This window comes from Pollicipes pollicipes, unplaced genomic scaffold (genome assembly GCF_011947565.3).
Source record: "Pollicipes pollicipes isolate AB1234 unplaced genomic scaffold, Ppol_2.1 Scaffold_7086;HRSCAF=8400_pilon_pilon_pilon, whole genome shotgun sequence".
NCBI lineage: Eukaryota > Metazoa > Arthropoda > Thecostraca > Pollicipedomorpha > Pollicipedidae > Pollicipes > Pollicipes pollicipes.
Genome location: NW_023596997.1, coordinates 6,049 through 22,595, shown reverse-complemented (window position 1 = coordinate 22,595; position 16,547 = coordinate 6,049). Strand labels below are relative to the sequence as shown.

Sequence of the window (16,547 nt, the reverse complement as noted above, 5' to 3'; positions counted from 1 at the left end):
GCCGGCCGTTTCGGCCCGTTCAGCCCCGGACAAGCCGGCGCAGCGTCGGCGCCACCCCGGCGGGTCGCTCCGCCGGCAGCCGCCCTCCAGGGGCGGCGTGCCGTGCTGGGAACGCCGCGCCTCCCGCTGCGCTGCGGCGGCGCCCTGTGCGATAGTCGACGCGACTTCGGAGGGAGCCCGGGTGCGGCATACCCTCCCGACTTCTACAGCGCGGTGGAAGCGTCAGACTTAGACAGCTTCGCCCCTTCCCCCTCCCTTTACCATGCGACAGGGCCGTGCTCCGCACACGCAATTTATACGGATGAAGGTTGATATGGGTAGCAGTAGGCACACGCCACGTTCTGCTTCATCATAAATCGGCCCATGAATGACGATGACATCCCTGTCAGTCGACGCGCACACCGACTGACGACAGTCTATCATTAGCTCGCCAGAAAATGGCCGCGGTCTCCAGCTTCAGTCCGACGAAAGCCTCAACAGAAACTCGTATGTGTGTATTTCGGTCTGGTCAGCGCACAGAGGCAAGGGAAGGCACACAGCCCGTGTGGAGCAAGCAAGCTCACCATAATGCCACCATTGAACACAGCTGAACAGAACAGGAAGCGGGAAGCGGGCGGGACAGAAAGACAGAAGGGCAAGAGGTGGCAGGCGAAGGCGGATAAACTCAGCGGTCCGCCATCACAACCGGAAGCGGTCCTCACTCTGCGGCGTCGCACTCGGCCCAGGTCAGCGACACATTCACGGGGCCTGTATTCCCTGGTCCACTTCACAACTAACCACACGACTATTTAAGTACACGGCCGAGGCGCCATTAAACTACCCGACGTCCTCGACTTGCCATGCACGGCGCGTTACTCCACGCGCGCTGGATTAATATCTTGGCCGGTCGGAGCGCGTCTGTTTAGCGTTTGCGCCGCTTGGCGTCGCTAGTGGGCGCCTCAGCGGGCCGGTTGTGCTGGCGAACCCGCACGGTCTCATTGAAGCGCACCTGCCGGGCGGAAGGAAGCAGCAGGTCAGCAGCGCTCTCTGACCCCAATCGTCGGCATGTCGGCTTCAACGAATCACCATCCGACAGTTCACGGGCGGGTGGCGTGATGTAACAGAGCCAACCCGCAGTGATCGAGTCAGTGTCGTTCAGGCCAGCTCGCTTGTAGTGCAGGGGACCCTGCCAGATTTCACAAGTCTGAGAGGCTCATATGCAGCATGATACTTCGTGCTCAAAAACGCTCTGAACCCCCCGCCCTGACGACAGATCTCCCACGCAGGTCGATGAACTACTGAAGAAACGCTACAGTACCCATGACGGATACCACCGATCACATCACTGATGGTAATGACGTGCCGGGACGGCGCAGTACCACTGACACCACTGCACGCCACCACTGACGCGACTGCCGGCGTTACTGACGTGTCGGACAGTGCACTACCGCCACACCGACGCCCCCGGAGCCGGTAATTCCTGACATGTGACAGTGCACTACTGCCGTACTGACGCCGCGGAGCCGGTCACTACTGACGTGTCGGACAGTGCACTCCCACCGCACCGACGCCCCGGAGTCGGTCCCCACTGACGTGTCGCGACGGCTGGCTGCCAGATGACATGCTACTGAGGTCGGAGCCGATGGAGAGCGTGTCGCCGCTGGCCTCCTCCAGCGACTCCATCACCGACGGCGTGAAGCTGAACTCCAGCGAGCCGGCGTCCGGCTCGGCCGTCTGCTCCGTAGCCGTCGCGCTGTCGGCCGCGCGTCACGCCACGTCACGCGCAGAAGAGGTCCGCCGGGTGTTACGAGCGTCACGCGGGACCGCAGTCCGTCAAGGGCGGGGCCAGGTGCGCCACAGAGCGACACGGCGCCCAGGGGCGTGTTCAAGCACTCCGCACCTGCCAGCGAAGGCCAACAATACACATCCCTCAGCAGGACCGCCAGCCAGAAGCGACTCATCCCAAGCACATCCCACCCCGCGGTGCCGCCGTCCAGACCTCACACCGCCGCTACTGCCGCCGCCCGCCCGGCCGGCACGCCCACCTGTCCGTGTCGGCCCAGCTGCTGACGCTGGCGGCGTCCTCCACGGCCTCGCTGAGCACGGCCAGCCGGTGCAGCTCGGTCCGCGCCGGCAGGGGAGGTGGCCAGGTACACGCCGCCGGCGGCGCCGGCCGGCGCCAGGAAGCGCGCGCCGGCCAGCTCCAGCTGGCTGACGGCCGGCGGCACCGCGTCCGCGTCACGGAACGAGCCGCGCGCCACCTCCACCACCTCCACCGCGTGGAAGTGGAAGATGAAGAGGAACGGCGCCTGGTACGCTGCGGTGAGGGCGAGAGATGAGCGTGAAGCGAGGGCACAACATGCCACACATTTTCGGCGTTGCTCTGAACGTACCCGCGGTTTAACCTCCTTTGACTGCTCGTTACACCGATTCAGAATGTTCCAACACACCACGAACACTACAGATCGTGATAAGGGCTTGATGTGTCAATACATCTGGGTCAAAAAGTACACACCCACTCGCACAAACCTTAGTATCTTCTTTATAATTTCCCTGTCTATACCACTGGGTTCCAAAGGGACTCTCAGCTGTCTGCTCCAGCGGAGCCACCGCCCGTGAGCTCACCGAAGGCCAACGGCAGGCGGGTCCACTTGATGTCCTGCTTGCGTGAGCGCGAGCCGAACTGGTCGACGAACACGCCCAGCTCGTGGTAGCAGAGCAGGTACTCCTTCTCGGAGACGGCCAGGATCGCCACCGGGAACGAGCGCATCTGGCTGGTGCCGTACACGATGTACGCCAGGCTGGCGTCCGACGAGTCCAGGAACTCTGCCCAACGCGCGGTCAGACCCGCGGCGTTAAACACAGCAGACAGCGGCGGGGCTCGACGGCGACGCCCGCGTCACCGCCGTCTCCCGTCCTCGCGGGGTGTGCACACGCCTCAGCAGACCGTGCCGCGGATCCAGCACACCAGACCAAGCCATCGCGCCATCCGGATCTGGACATCTGGACATTTACAGACTGACCAGCGTGCATCGCCGCCTGCTGCTTGCCCCCCGGGGCCACTGCGAACCAATGATGTCACGGGCTGGGTACCAGTGTGTCCGAGCATCTCCCCGGCCTCCGGAGCGAACCAAATGCTGTCACCGGTCGAGTACCAGTGTGTCCGAACATCGCTCCAAGTGCTCAGCACTGGCGCTGACGTGCGATCCACACTTGACTCCGCCAGAACGCTGGAGGCAACCACTGCCTTGACCGACCTTCAATGGCAAAGTTGCAGAGGTCGACCTCAAAGAAGCGGTCGGTGCCGATGATGATGGAGCTGGAGGTGAAGTGCAGGCAGGTGGCTGGTTCCTGCGTGCTGAACTGCTTCACCAGCTGGTAGGTGGTCAGGTCGTAACTCCAGCGGAATAGGCTAAAGAACGGCGGACCAAAGCTCGGTCAACGGTCACCACCACCCCGGCAACAGGCACTGGAAGGCAGCCCACCGCGCCAGGCGACCCTGGTGAATACGGATCGCCAGTGAGGCGACGGGCGGCCCGCGTAGCCTATCAGGTATACAGCTGGAAATACAAATGACGCTTATTTTGGTACTCATGTAACGTGTTTGAGGCGAGGTCTGCCTCACCAGGCCCGCTTAGACAGGACAGTGGCCTAGTGCGTTCGGTTTGAGGCGTCGTCAGCGGCTCACCAGACGCGGTTGGAGGAGGCGGCGCACACGAACGCCTGCTTGTCGCCGGTGGCGCCGGCGGCCAGTAGGTGGCAGCTCTGCAGGCCCTCCAGTCGCCAGGCGTCCAGTCGGGCGGCCGACACCGAGGCCGCTTCGGCGCAGGCGCGCACCGCGTTCAGCGGCGCCACACGCAGCTCGTGCTCCTTGCCTGTCGGCGGCCGCGGTCGACTGTGAGCGCGCCCGGAGCCCCCCCCCCCCCCTCCCCCCCCCCACCACCCGCAGCACGGCGCGATGCTGCAGACTAAAGAGGCTGACAGATATGTTGGCGTCTAGACTGGAGCGCTTCAGTCGAAACCTTAAGACAATGAGCACGCACTGCTAGCCTTTAAAGGGACGGGAAAGCTGGCTGTGAGGGTACGTGCGACATGCTCACGAAGACACCGAGTTACCATGGAAGAAACCGTGACGCATGCCTCACTCCAAATCTCTTTGCTATAGTCCCAAGCAGAGGACGCTTTCGAATTCAGCAAAACTTTGCACGGCACGTATGCGTCACAAAAGCGGAATCCCACGTTGCCTTGCAATGTAGAAGCGTGCACTAGATAAGCCAACAGTCACGTGACTGTGTGTATATACATATATATATATATATATATATATATATATATATATATATATATATATATATATATATATATATATGATGTATGTATGTATATCTAATACCACTAAACCGAGAACGGCTAGATGGCTATATGACCAGAGTGTGCGGTCGGCAAAGAGGGGCTAGCGCATCGCATTAAACCAAACCCACGTGTGTGAACGGGTGGGGTATGCCTTAGCTATAACACATACGACACAAGCAAATGCAGCGTTGATTTCGGCTGGCCAACGCGTACATTTCACAAAAGAAAGCCAGCGGGTCGAGTTGCCCATAACTCGCCTGGTATATCTTAGTTGACCAGTGTACCTGCGAGTCTATGCCATGTTACAGCTGATACCCCTCTTTCTATTTGGACACGTATGCTAGCCAGCTAAGACAGGTGTTGCCGATGTGGTGGTATGTATATCGGTTTGTGGCTGCACCAGCGCGGCACCTTGGTCCGGGCAGGCCAGCCTGGCCAGCAGCAGAGGCCCACCTGCGATGAAGACCAGCTGGTCAACCTCGGGCACGGCCCTCATCATGAGCACAGGCGGGAAGCCGTCCACCTTGATGCGTCGCTCCGTGCGGCCGTCGGTGAGCGACAGCGAGTACAGGCCGTCCTCCGTGCCGAGTAGCATCAGCTGGCGGCCGGAGGCGGTCACGGGGTCAGCACAGGTCACGGGTGTTAGCACAGGTCACGGGTGTCAACACAGGTCACGGTGTCAGCACAAGTCACGGATGTCAACACAGGTCACGGTGTCAGCACAGGTCACGAGTGTTAGCACAGGTCACGGTGTCAGCACAAGTCACGTGTGTCAGCACAGGTCACGAGTGTCAGCACAGGTCACGGGTGTCAGAACAGGCCACGGGTGTCAGAACAGGCCACGGCAGCGTCGGGTTGCATGTCGCTCCACATTGCACTGCAGCTCAGCTTGCGGTTACGTCACATGCAATGAGTCACGACACAGATTCGCGGGTGTCATCTGCGCATCACACCTGCACAAACGCCTCAGTAAAAAACATAATATCTCAGTCACAATGCCGTCGCACTGGTGATCACGCCGGCCACGCTGGACGCGGCAAACCCGGAGCGCCGACGCCCGGCGCGGCCGGCCGTCCGCCGTCCCACCTGGTCGGTGACGAGGTGCGCGCAGTTGATGTCGATGCAGTCGGCGCCGTCGGCGGCGTACACGAGGCTGGCGCGGGCTGAGCCGCGGCCGTCGGCCGGCCCGGCGGCGGCCGGCGGCGGCACCAGCGACTCCAGCAGGCCCACCCACTGCTGCTTCTCCGGCAGGCTGCTGCACAGGAAACTGGTACGACTTGGCCGGCCAGCAGGTCGTCTCCTGCACGATGCCCACCTGTGTGTGGGGCGGCGGCGCGCGGCGTTACGAGGGACACGACAGCGGGGCATCCCTCAACATCCCCCTCCGCCACGTCAACAGAGGCCCCAAGGGCTAACGGTCGTCTGGGCCCGGCGCACAGCTGTAACACGGAGCGGCCGTATTCAGCTGCTGCATTCGGGCGTCGTATACGGTATTTCTCTGATTACATTTACACTTTACGCAAACACTCCCAGGACAAGTGGGGCCAAACCTAGAATGCGCTCAGCATTTCGACGACTTAGACCAAGCGATGACTCACTACCGATGGCCAGCCCCTCGATCCCTTCGTCGGATGACACATCCACCACAGCTGCCACAGAACGCACCGCGGTAACTGACAACCTACCGCTGCCCGCTGCGTACTCCGCCATCCCGCCTCGATCGCCACCAGGAGACGGGCCGGCCTGCCCCGACCGGCCCGCCACCCGCGCCACACGCCGATACCGGAGGCCGTACCTTGAACACGTAAGGCAAGTCGCGGCGGGCCAGCTGCGGCACCTCGGAGTACGCCACGTCGGCGTCCACGTGCACGTGGCCGAGCGGAGGTCGATGGTCTGCAGCGGCGCCGGCGCCAGCCCGCCCGGCGACGGCTCCTCGGCGTACAGCGTCAGCTGGCCCTCCTCCACGCGCAGGAAGCGACGCTCCCAGCCGGCCTTTCCGGGCCTGCCGGACGCGGGGCGCACGGGCCGGTCACCGTCCGCCGCTGGGTCATCATATCCGTCACGGACTGGTCACTGCCCGCCGTTGGGTCATCCATGTCCGTCACGGGCCGGTCACCGCCCGCCGCTGGGTCATGTCCGTCACGGGCCGGTCACCGCCCGCCGCTGGGTCATCATGTCCGTCACGGGCCGGTCACCGCCCGCCGCTGGGTCATCATGTCCGTCACGGGCCGGTCACCGCCCGCCGCTGGGTCATCATGTCCGTCACGGAATGGTCACCGCCCGCCGCTGTAATGATGGCCCCGCTGGGCCATCATTGGGGTCTGAATCCTGGGACTTCCTGTTCGCATGTCGCCCATTGCCTTTTGTTGGTATTGGTATTGGTGGCACGGGAATGAATAGTGAACCCATACAACGCCCAATTTATCCCTCTTCGGAGCACCTATGAGCCCTAATTCAGCTGTCGTACCGTAACAAGCACAGCGATCCACATGCCCATCTGGGAACAACGACCCCAGCCCTGCACCTGCACACACTGATCCCACTACGAACCCGGCGCCCCTGACCCCGCCACGCACCTGGCGCCCCTGACCCCGCCACGCACCTGGCGCCTCGGACCCCCACCACGCACCTGGCGCCCCTGACCCCGCCACGCACCTGGCGCCCTCGGACCCCACCACGCACCTGGCGCCCCTGACCCCACCACGCACCTGGCGCCCCGGACCCCGTCACACACCTGGGCACCCGGATCCAGCCGGGCCGGCGGTGGGCGTGTCCTCGGAGGGCTGTCGGGGCGGCTTGGGCGGCCCGGCGACACGGCGCACGGCCGGCGAGGCGTCCGACTGCTGCCACGAGTCGGAGAAGTTGCCGCGCCAGCGCCGCCGGCAGGCCGCAGGTGCGCGGCAGCTCGCCGCGCACTGCAGCGGGAGGCGGCGTCAGCGGCACCCGGCGCACGGCGGAGGAGACGCACGCGCACCCGGCCGTGGGCACCGACGGCCATACTGATGAGGGAGTCTTAAGAGCTTCAGCTTTCAAACTGCCGACTTGGAGGTCCACCGACACACCGAGAACAGTCGGCAATGCTGTGCGATTTCCAGCTGACTTGCAGAGCTCATGGAGACACATCAAGCTGATGCATCACGACAACCAACTGAGATCCTCTCCATCCGATCAAGGACGCCAGCCCCGCTGCTGATCGCCGGCCGCGGGCCTATCACCCGACTGCACCGGGGGGGAGAGCGGTGGCCACGTGCCACCCGCCACAGTGCCCATACCTTGGGGTGCGGTGATGTGGCACTCGGCACAGCGCCCGTACCTTGGGGTGGGCAGTGATGTGACACTCGCACAGCAGCCGTACCTTGGGGTGCGGTTGATGTGACACTCGGCACAGCGCCCGTACCTTGGGGTGGGCAGTGATGTGACACTCGGCGCAGCGGGCGGCCGTGCGTCCGAAGCGCACCGGGCCCAGGCAGGCGGCGCACTTGGCGGCCCGCGTCATCAGGCCCGTGTCGAACCGGTGCGGGATGTTATGGTGCATGCGCTGCGGCGTGGGCGTGGGCGTGGCTGGCGGCCGGCGGGCGCGCCGGCGCGGGCGCCGCGCGCCGCCGGCGTGCTCTGCACCCCCGGCGACTGCGCCAGCAGACGAAGCGCCTGGCGCGACTGCGGCGTGCCGCCCAGGCACGGCGTTGTCCGGACAGGTGGGCACTGCCGGCGCACGGGCGGGGCGCCAGGTCACGTGCCGGTCTCACGCCACGGCCGAGTTCACGATGGCGGTCGTGTGCGGTTCGTGTGCGACTTGTGAAGATACCTTGCGTCGCTGACTAGCCGGAGCATTTTAACCGAACGGTCATTGTTGAGATGAACAACGTATGTCCTGTTGCCATCTCCGCACGGTTATTCCCGTACAAAAAGCAAGACACCAAACGTGTGTGACGGCGACCATCTATCACCTTGCAGCCATTAAAATATAAATTAATTGTTTGATGTTCCCCGATGTTCCCCTGTGACTGCAGCTGGAGGCAAGACACCTGGCTTCAACCCAGACCGATTACGACATTTAAACATCTACACATTGCTCCTTATGGTGTTGCTTTTTTCATCGGCACTGCGACTGAGCCAATGAGCATACTCCGCCCACACTCATTCTCTTTACATGACCAAATTCATGCAAGAAAAATAAAGAACACACAAGCAACCATGACACCAGTCAAGACACTCCAAACATACAACACAAGTCGCAGCCCCACAAACCCCCTGCCAGCGGCCTGTCGTCTTCTCAAGTTACTGTCCGGGCCCTCCAGCGCTCCGTGCCCCGCACCATTCCTCAGCCGCCGCCGGCTCACCTTTGTTGGTAAGGGACACGATCTCGGCCCTGGCCCGGTTCAGCTGGTCGTTGGCCTGTTTGGTGCGCATGCGCTCTCGCTCCACAGCCGCTCCCAGGTCACGGTATTTCCGGCACGGGCGTGCAGTTCTCCTTCTGTTTCTCACCGAACAGCCGTCGGCCAGCGTCCTGCGGACGGGCCGGGCGGTCAGGACTGTGGCTGAGAGCAGGCCGGGCAGCGGCCGTGGCGTGGTGATGGACGGGCCGGCGGCGTCGGGACTGCTGCTGACAGCAGGCCGGGCAGCGGCCGTGGCGCGTGATGGACGGGCCGGGCGGCGTCAGGGACTGCTGCTGACAGGCAGGCCGGGCAGCGGCCGTGGCGCGGTGATGGACGGGCCGGGCGGCGTCAGGGACTGCGGCTGACAGGCAGACCGGGCAGCGGCCGTGGTGCGCTGATGGACGGGCCGGGCGGCGTCAGGGACTGTGGCTGAGAGGCAGGCCGGGCAGCGGCCGTGGCGTGTGGTGATGACGGGCCGGGCGGCGCGTCAGAGACTGTGGCTGAGAGGCAGGCCGGGCAGCGGCCGTGGCGTGTTGATGGACGGCCGCTGCTCCGACGCCGCGGCGACCAGCGGGACAAGAGCGCCCTCCGGCTTGTCCGGGCCTCGAGAGAGCCCGGGCAAGGAAATGAGTTGACTGGGGATAGAGAGCATCGTTCCGTATTACGTTGTGAATGATGCAAAGCACTACCAAAATAAATGCAATTGCAATGGCTTATGATATATGGCAATATATCATATATTGTCACGTATCATATACATATGGATATAGTGTTCTTGCCGTTTCTGGGCCATTCAAAACCCACAAGACATCCTTCCAAATTCCACACTCAAGATCCAGGACCAAAGCTCAACCTAAATCCCACCCTGGGGCCGTCCGGCGGCCTACCAACACCACCCGCCACCGGTACCAGAGCCGAGCCCGGCTGCGGTGGCCCACACCGCCAGCCGCGGCTTCCCGGCCCGCCCCGGAGTCCAGCCGCGGCTGCCGGGCCCCGTCCCTGCGTCCAGTCGCGGCTACCCGGCCCGCCCCAGAGCCCAGCCAGGGCTCCCTGGCCGCCCCAGAGTCCCAGCCGCGGCTCCCGGCCCGCCCCGGAGTCCCAGCCGCGGCTCCCGGGCCCGTCCCAGCACCGACGACAGACCCACCTTCTTGCGCGGCGGCGCCTCCGACTTGGCCTGCAGGAAGTCGATCAGCTTGGTCTGCTGACCGAAGCGTTGCCCTCCAGCCGCTGCTCCTTCTCGTCGTAGCTCAGCTGCATCTCCGAGATGACGCCCTCCAGCTCGCGATCCTGCCCGGCCACGGCAGGTCAACGCCAACGGTCATCATTGGCTTACGGCGGCGCGGGCTAAGGCTGGCCGGGCCGGGCAATGGTCAGCACAGGGCAGGCCCCGGCACCCTAGGTTACGATGTTTCGAGCCAGGCTAGATCGGGCATGAGCTTGCTGATGCTGATGGTTGCCAGTTGGTAGCAGTCAGCACGCATAAGAAGCAGCAGGTGAGGAACCATGCGGTCCGAGAATTCACCGCCAAAACCAATGGCGCTTCCTGCTACCAACCGCCCGGCCCAGTCGGGCGGACGCAGCGCGCGGCGACCCCGGCTGACCTCTCTTGAAGGCCTCGGCGCGGTCGACGGCCTTCTCGAGCGCCTCGGTCAGCTGGAAGTTGGAGTCCTTGAGCGAGTGGATCTGCGTGAGCAGGCCGGACGTCTCCTCCTTGAGCCGGGCCATCTCGCGCAGCGTCTGCTCCTCGCGCCGCTCCAGCTGGCGCAGCTGCGTCTGCGCCTCCGACAGCTGCTGGTCGTGCTGCGACAGCTGCGCCGACACCCAGCCGTCAGACCAGCGGAGCGCGGGCGGCCGCCGTCACGTGCGCACAAGATTGTCGCCGACATGGGCGTGGAAAAGGGCACAGAACGGAACCGCAGCGCAGCGACAAGAGAAATCTGGGAACGCGCACAGACTGACGGGCATGGACGTTTTTTCTCCCGCGCTCCCCAAACCCTGGTAATTACTGGGATATCCAACACTCATCAGCATTCTTGCCGCTTGTTAGCGTGCTTGGCGAACCACCAAACGTTTCAGCGTCCCCACGAGTGCAGCCCTCGGCTCACCTGGTTGGTGAGACCGTGTGACAGCTCGCGGTACTCGTCCAGGTCCTTCTTCAGGATGTCACGCTCGGTCTCGACGTCGGCCTCACTGCTCCTGCAGGCGGCGCTCCAGGTCCCTGGACGCGCCGCTCCTGGAACAGCTTCAGCGACTTCTCCTCGTTGGCGCCCGCCTTGGCGGAGCGAAGCTCGGTCTGCAGGCGCGCGATCTCGTCCGACAGGGCCGACCTGGCGGGGAGGGGCACACAACGGGCCGTGAAAGACCTGGCGGGGAGGGTACACAAGACCATGAGAGACCTGCGGGGAGGGGCACACATCGGGCCGTGAGAGACCTGACGGGGAGGAGTACACAAAGGGGCCGTTAGAGACCTGACGGGAAGGGGCACACAACGGGCCGTGAGAGACCTGGCGAGGAGGGGTACACAAGACCATGAGACCTGGCGGGGAGGGGCACACAACGGGCCGTGAGAGACCTGGCGAGGAGGGGTACACAAGACCATGAGAGACCTGGGCGGGGAGGGGCACACAACGGGCCGTGAGAGACCTGGCGGGGAGAGGTACACAAGACCATGAGAGACCTGGCGGGGAGGGGCACAAAAAGGGGCCGTTAGAGACCTGACGGGAAGGGGCACACAACGGGCTGTTAGGGACCTGGAGGGCGGGGGCAAACAACAGGCCCGTGAGACCTGGCGGGAGGGACACCACAACGGACCATTAGGCTCGAGTCACAAGAACAGGGCGAGACAAAAGGCAGACCTCGGCAGACAGGGCTAACTTGATCCGGAGGGGTGCACACGCAGGGTGTCGTCAGAGATGAGGCCCAGAGTCAGTGCGGTCAAAACAAGAACGTTCTAAGCTACCAGCTGGCTCCGTGGTCGCGGTCCTTGGCCAGCTAAGTGGTCCGAGTGGTGCGTGCGAACAATGTTTGAACTGAAGTCTGGCGAAGAGGAACTTTAAGGGATTTAGGGTCTGAAACATCAGCTTAACACAAGGGATCTTTTGTGCCCGCTCGACGATACGTTGTCTCGTTCGCCTAATCGTGTTATGTGACACCATAAGCATCGGCTACACCCCGGCAGGCTGTGGCCAAGTCCGCAGCCGGTGGGTTGCGCTACACACTGACTTGTTCTGCTCCTGCTTATCTGTGTCGGCCTCCTGCTTCTTCAGCAGCTGCTCCATGCGGTCAGCTGCGTGTCCAGCGTGGAGCAGAGGTCCTTCAGGGACGAGATCGTCTATGGTCGGCAGCGACGCGTCAGCTCAGATGCGAGGTAAACCACGGCTCCATAAACAACAGCGGTCAGGCTCTAGTACAGCCGAAGAGTAGTGAGAGCTCCGTGCATTGGGGACGTGCTCAACACCCGACATTCAAGAGCTTTCTTTTGGCGTTACATCAACTTATTTTGGTTACGGCGTACTTTAAGTGACATCGCTGAACTTCGCCTCACGTGCTAAACATTGGTAATAAGTCAGGGTAGTATGCTGTACCAGGGCCGCAAAAAGGGAAATAAAACACATTTGAAGCAAAGCTGGCATCCCAGTCTCAAAACTCCGCGTACCACTCTGCCCAGCCCGCCACCCAGCGGCGCCCGCCCGGTCCTCACCGCCTCCTCTGCTGTGTCGGCCTTCTTCTGAGCGTCGGCCAGCTCGCGGCGCAGCGCCTCCTCCGTCTCCTGGAGGCGGTGCGTGCGCTCGGTCTGCTGCTGGGCGGCCGCCTGCTGGTCGTCAAGCGCTCCTGCAGGCGCTGGGCGGCACGCTCGGCCTGCTCGCGCTGGCCGGCGGCCGCCGCGCCCTCGGCCAGCTCCCGCTCCAGCGCGCGCACCTGTTCCACCCGCGCCCACCTCCGTCTGTGTGCGGACGGGCACGTGGCTGGTCAGAAGGGCCCGGCTCGGACGCGGCAAGGGAAGGCCGTCGGGCCCACCGATGTCGAGCGGTCGGTACTTCATTCCGGCTGAGAAACGGCTTCATTCAACATTCCGGCTGAGAACGGCTCTCTTCGCTGGGGACGACTGACTTCCAAATCAGCACACAGACAGAACGATGGGACGGTCCGAATCGCTCGGCACATGGTCCGAATCTTAAGCGTCAAGTCCACTTTAACAAACATCTTCAAAAGTCCAGGATTTATGAGGACGACTCATCGTGACAACGATCTTTCAAAGCCTATCTTAGAACAATACTTGTAAACGTAGAGTAGCGCATGAACGTGAGTGGATTCTGTGCATTTGCATATGCATTTACACACACACCTGGATTTGTTGCTTTTTACAAGTTCCTTTGGTCTACAAATGAAACACCCGTACTTGCTGGTGCACAAACTGTATCCTGTCTTATCTACGAGTACCCCCTTCCGTCTTGCTTGAGCAACAACCTAAGTCAGTTCCGTTTACGCGACCGCTTCCAATTTTCTCCCTGTGCTTTCGCCTTCCCCGTCAATTGATGCGCGCACTTCTCCTGTTTCCAGACGCCCCCCGGCGCGCCTCGCCGACCGACTGACTCACCTCGTGCGCCTCCTTCAGCTTCGTGCGCCTCGCGACCGTGCCGCCTCGACGTCGCGTTCGGCGCGCTCGAGGCCGGCCTGCCGCTCGGCCAGCTGCTGCTCGAGCCGGCCGGCGCGCTGCGTCAGCTCGGTCCGCTCCGCCACCCAGCGGCCCTCGGCCTGGCGCAGCTCGGCCAGCGCCGCCTCGGCCGCTCGCGCCTCCCGGTTGGCGATGCGCACGTCGATCTTCCAGTCCGGCGACCTGCTTGTCCTTCTGCGGCGCGGGGCGGCGGACGGCTCACAGAGACGGGCTTACGTATTACGCTGGCGTTTGGTGAGTGAGTGGACAAGAAATCTTCTTCGCGGTACAAAGTTAAGGGTGGGTTTACAGACAGCTACGTCAGATTCGAGCTGGACATGACTACGACAGGATGCGTACTGGACCATTACAAGTCATCATATCACATTTGATGTGACGTGCCGACAGCGAGATGAAAGGTCGGCGAACGCGGCCGGCCGGGCGACGACACGTACCAGTCTGATCTGGTCCTGCAGCTCGGCCACCTTGTGCCGGTCCACGGCGCCGCGCTCCCCGCGCCGACTCCAGCTGCTTCTTCGGTCCGCTCCAGCTGCGTCTCCAGCACCAGCTGCGACTGCTTCAGCTTGGCCAGCTCCTCACTGCCGGCAGACGGGCGGTGTTTACCAGGCGCGACGGACACTGATTTGTCCAGCGGCGGTAGCCGGGAGAATACACAAACAGGACGGAAAGACAAATAATGAGCATGTCATTGCACGAAAAAAAGGGACAGAATAGCGGGGAGACCAAAGAGAATAAGACACGCAGGAGCGTTGTTTCACAAAATGAGTTGGAGGTGGAGGGGTTGCTGAACAGTGAAAATGACCCAACCTACACCCAAAATATGCCAACAAACAGGCTTCTCCCAGGATTTTGCCCACTGTCCAAAGGTTGGGGGCATATCAGTGTCGCCCCCCCCCCAAATTGAAAGAAAACTACACTCCTGAAGACAACACAATAACATGACAACAGGAGGGCCAGATGGCAGCCAAAAACAAAGCATGAGAGTCAATAAGCCGGTATGCAAGCAAATCATAGAACAGCAGAGCAAGAAGGTAGGCAGATGTGGATTAAGCAACACGAGAGTAGGACAGAAACATGCTTGGTCAGCACTGTGAAAGAGGGACTCCGTGAAATGTGAGGGGGGGGGGGGCAACCCGACGGGGTGTACGCCCATCCACCTGTCGTGCGGCTCGGCGGCGCTGGCGTTGGCCAACTGGTGCTGCAGCGTCTCGTTGCAGTGCTCCAGCTTGTTGAGCGACTCCTCCAGGCCCAGGAGGGTGGTCTCCAGCTCACAGATGCGCTGCTGGTGATCCTCTGTAACCACGCCCGGGTCAGACGCCCCGCACGGCACCACCCCCAGACGTCCGCAGTACGGCAAATACGGGGCGTGCCCCGACCCTCCCCGGGCGGTGGATGGACGGCCTCTGTAGCTGAACTGCCCTTTAAAATCCACCTCCCGAACTACAGCCGCAAGTCTCTAAACACGACCAGCGGCCCAGCCACTCAATACCGCAGGGTAGCCGGTCATCGCCAGCCTTCCGAACACAACCAGTGGCCCAGCTACCCGACGCCGCCATGTAACCGGCCGTCGCCAGCCGTCCGGAGCGCACAAGCGGGGCCGCGCCACGCCGCGCGTGCGTGCGTGCGTGCCGTACCCTCCTTGTCCTGGGTGACGCGCAGGTCCTGCAGCATGGCGTCGCGCTCCTGGTGCGCCGCCTCCAGCTGGGCCCGCAGCTCGGCCGCCTCGGCCAGGTGCGTGTCCCGCAGACCGGCCAGCTCGGCCTCGCGCGCCGACAGCGCAGCAGCCGACTGCTCCCGGCGGGCGCGCGCCGACTGTCGGCAGAGCGGGGTGTCGGCGGCGGAGCGGAGTGTCGGCGGCGGCGGGTATGGCGCGACACGGTGGCGGAAGCACAGGCGGCGTGATACAAAGGGAGAGGCACAACATGAGACCTGAGAGAGGGACACGGCGGTGGGACTCAAGGCAGGCGACGGCGGATGATGACAGCAGTTCCTAAGTTGGCAACGTCAGCAGCAGAAACAGCCACAGACACCACGTCGCCGTGGCTGTCACACTGCTGCGGACGCGGCAGTACAGCTAGAGACACAAACAACTCTATCAACACCGCCCACCGATAAGGCTGAACGACGTCCTACGGCCATCGCGCAAGAGAACAAAACAGATTCAGTATCGAACAAACCCCAGAACGCCGTGCACCCAGCGTTTAAAACCCATCCCCAGTTCATGCTTGGCCACCGCTGGACAGTCCCGCACCCGGTGCCCGGTACCGGCTGCCCACCTGCAGTTGCTCGGCGAGCTCGGCCGTCTGGCGGCGCTGCTCGGCCAGCTGGCGCTCCAGCTGGGCGGCGGCCGCCGAGCCGCCTTGCTGGCACCGATCGGCGCGCGCCTCGGCGTCGCCGCGCGCGCGCGCCAGCCGCTCGGCCTCGGCACGCAGCCGGTCCCGCTCGGCGCGCAGCTCTGCCAGCTGCGCCGCGTCGGCCGTCGTCTGTTCCAGCTGCCGACGGTCAGGCGGCGTCACGACGGGCGGGGACACTCCAACACGGTCACGTGAGCGCGTTGGCGTACGGAAAACCTGAGCGTGCTGGACAGATACACACAACCTTCGTAGACACGCCGGGAATGCTCTTGGCATGAAGATGTCGAAGGTAAACACATGCCATTTCCCGGAAGAGAGCGAAGCACGGTGTTAGCGCCAGGGAAAGACGGTCGGACAGCACGTAACGCATATGACGCCTTTAGACAACTTGGGCCCGAACGCCGCTAGAGCCAGACACCACGTGGAGCCGTGGGCAGCTCAGTCACGCCCCGGGGCGTCGGACTGACCCCCTCCTCACCTGTCGCTCGAGCCGTCGCTGGTCGCGCGCCGCCTGCTGCAGCTGCGCCCTGCAGCTGGTCGCGGTTCGCGCTGGCCGGCGGCGAGCTGCTGCTGCAGCTGGAGCAGCTGCTGCTGCGAGGCGGCCGTCGTCTGCTCCAGCCGCTGCTGCAGTCCGGCCGAGTCCACTCGGCTGCTGTCCAGTACCTAGCGAACGGGCCCAGCCGGTCACCGAACGGTCCACAACGGGAGCCCTTGCTCGCGCGTCTCGTGCCATTTACCCGGAGACACACCCATTATCCGAGGGGCATACACGCACGCCCAGCAATCCAGTCTCGTGCCATTTACCCGGGG

The 16,547-nt window shown here is 63.2% G+C and overlaps 1 protein-coding gene and 2 long non-coding RNA genes across 3 annotated transcripts; all 3 read right to left on the bottom strand.

Annotated features, from left to right (window-relative positions):
* Positions 1 to 479: 479 nt before the first annotated feature.
* LOC119108938 (uncharacterized) lies at positions 480 to 2,060 on the bottom strand. The gene is made up of 3 exons (XR_005095374.1): positions 2,025 to 2,060; positions 1,573 to 1,732; positions 480 to 988 (listed from the first exon to the last, which is right to left on the bottom strand). It is a non-coding gene; the product is annotated as an uncharacterized LOC119108938 (long non-coding RNA).
* Positions 2,061 to 2,563: 503 nt separating this feature from the next.
* LOC119108936 (citron rho-interacting kinase-like) lies at positions 2,564 to 7,867 on the bottom strand. Its single transcript, XM_037232479.1, has 8 exons — positions 7,730 to 7,867; positions 7,075 to 7,175; positions 6,185 to 6,334; positions 5,542 to 5,647; positions 4,786 to 4,930; positions 3,668 to 3,797; positions 3,237 to 3,391; positions 2,564 to 2,805 (listed from the first exon to the last, which is right to left on the bottom strand). The coding sequence occupies exons 1-8, from the start codon at positions 7,865 to 7,867 to the stop codon at positions 2,564 to 2,566; spliced, it is 1,167 nt and encodes a 388-aa protein (XP_037088374.1).
* Positions 7,868 to 13,923: 6,056 nt separating this feature from the next.
* LOC119108935 (uncharacterized) lies at positions 13,924 to 15,109 on the bottom strand. The gene is made up of 3 exons (XR_005095373.1): positions 15,018 to 15,109; positions 14,541 to 14,676; positions 13,924 to 13,961 (listed from the first exon to the last, which is right to left on the bottom strand). It is a non-coding gene; the product is annotated as an uncharacterized LOC119108935 (long non-coding RNA).
* Between the last annotated feature and the right edge of the window lie 1,438 nt (positions 15,110 to 16,547).

Bases quoted from the DNA above. Each gene is read 5' to 3' on its own strand.
- LOC119108936 (XM_037232479.1), bottom strand. From the start codon at position 7,867: ATGCACCATAACATCCCGCACCGGTTCGACACGGGCCTGATGACGCGG. The intron at 6,335-7,074 runs GTGCCCAGGTGT...CGCGTCCGGCAG, and splicing joins GCCGGCCCGGCTGGATCCGG to GCCCGGAAAGGCCGGCTGGG. The intron at 3,392-3,667 runs GTGAGCCGCTGA...GCCGTTCTTTAG, and splicing joins GCCTCCTCCAACCGCGTCTG to CCTATTCCGCTGGAGTTACG.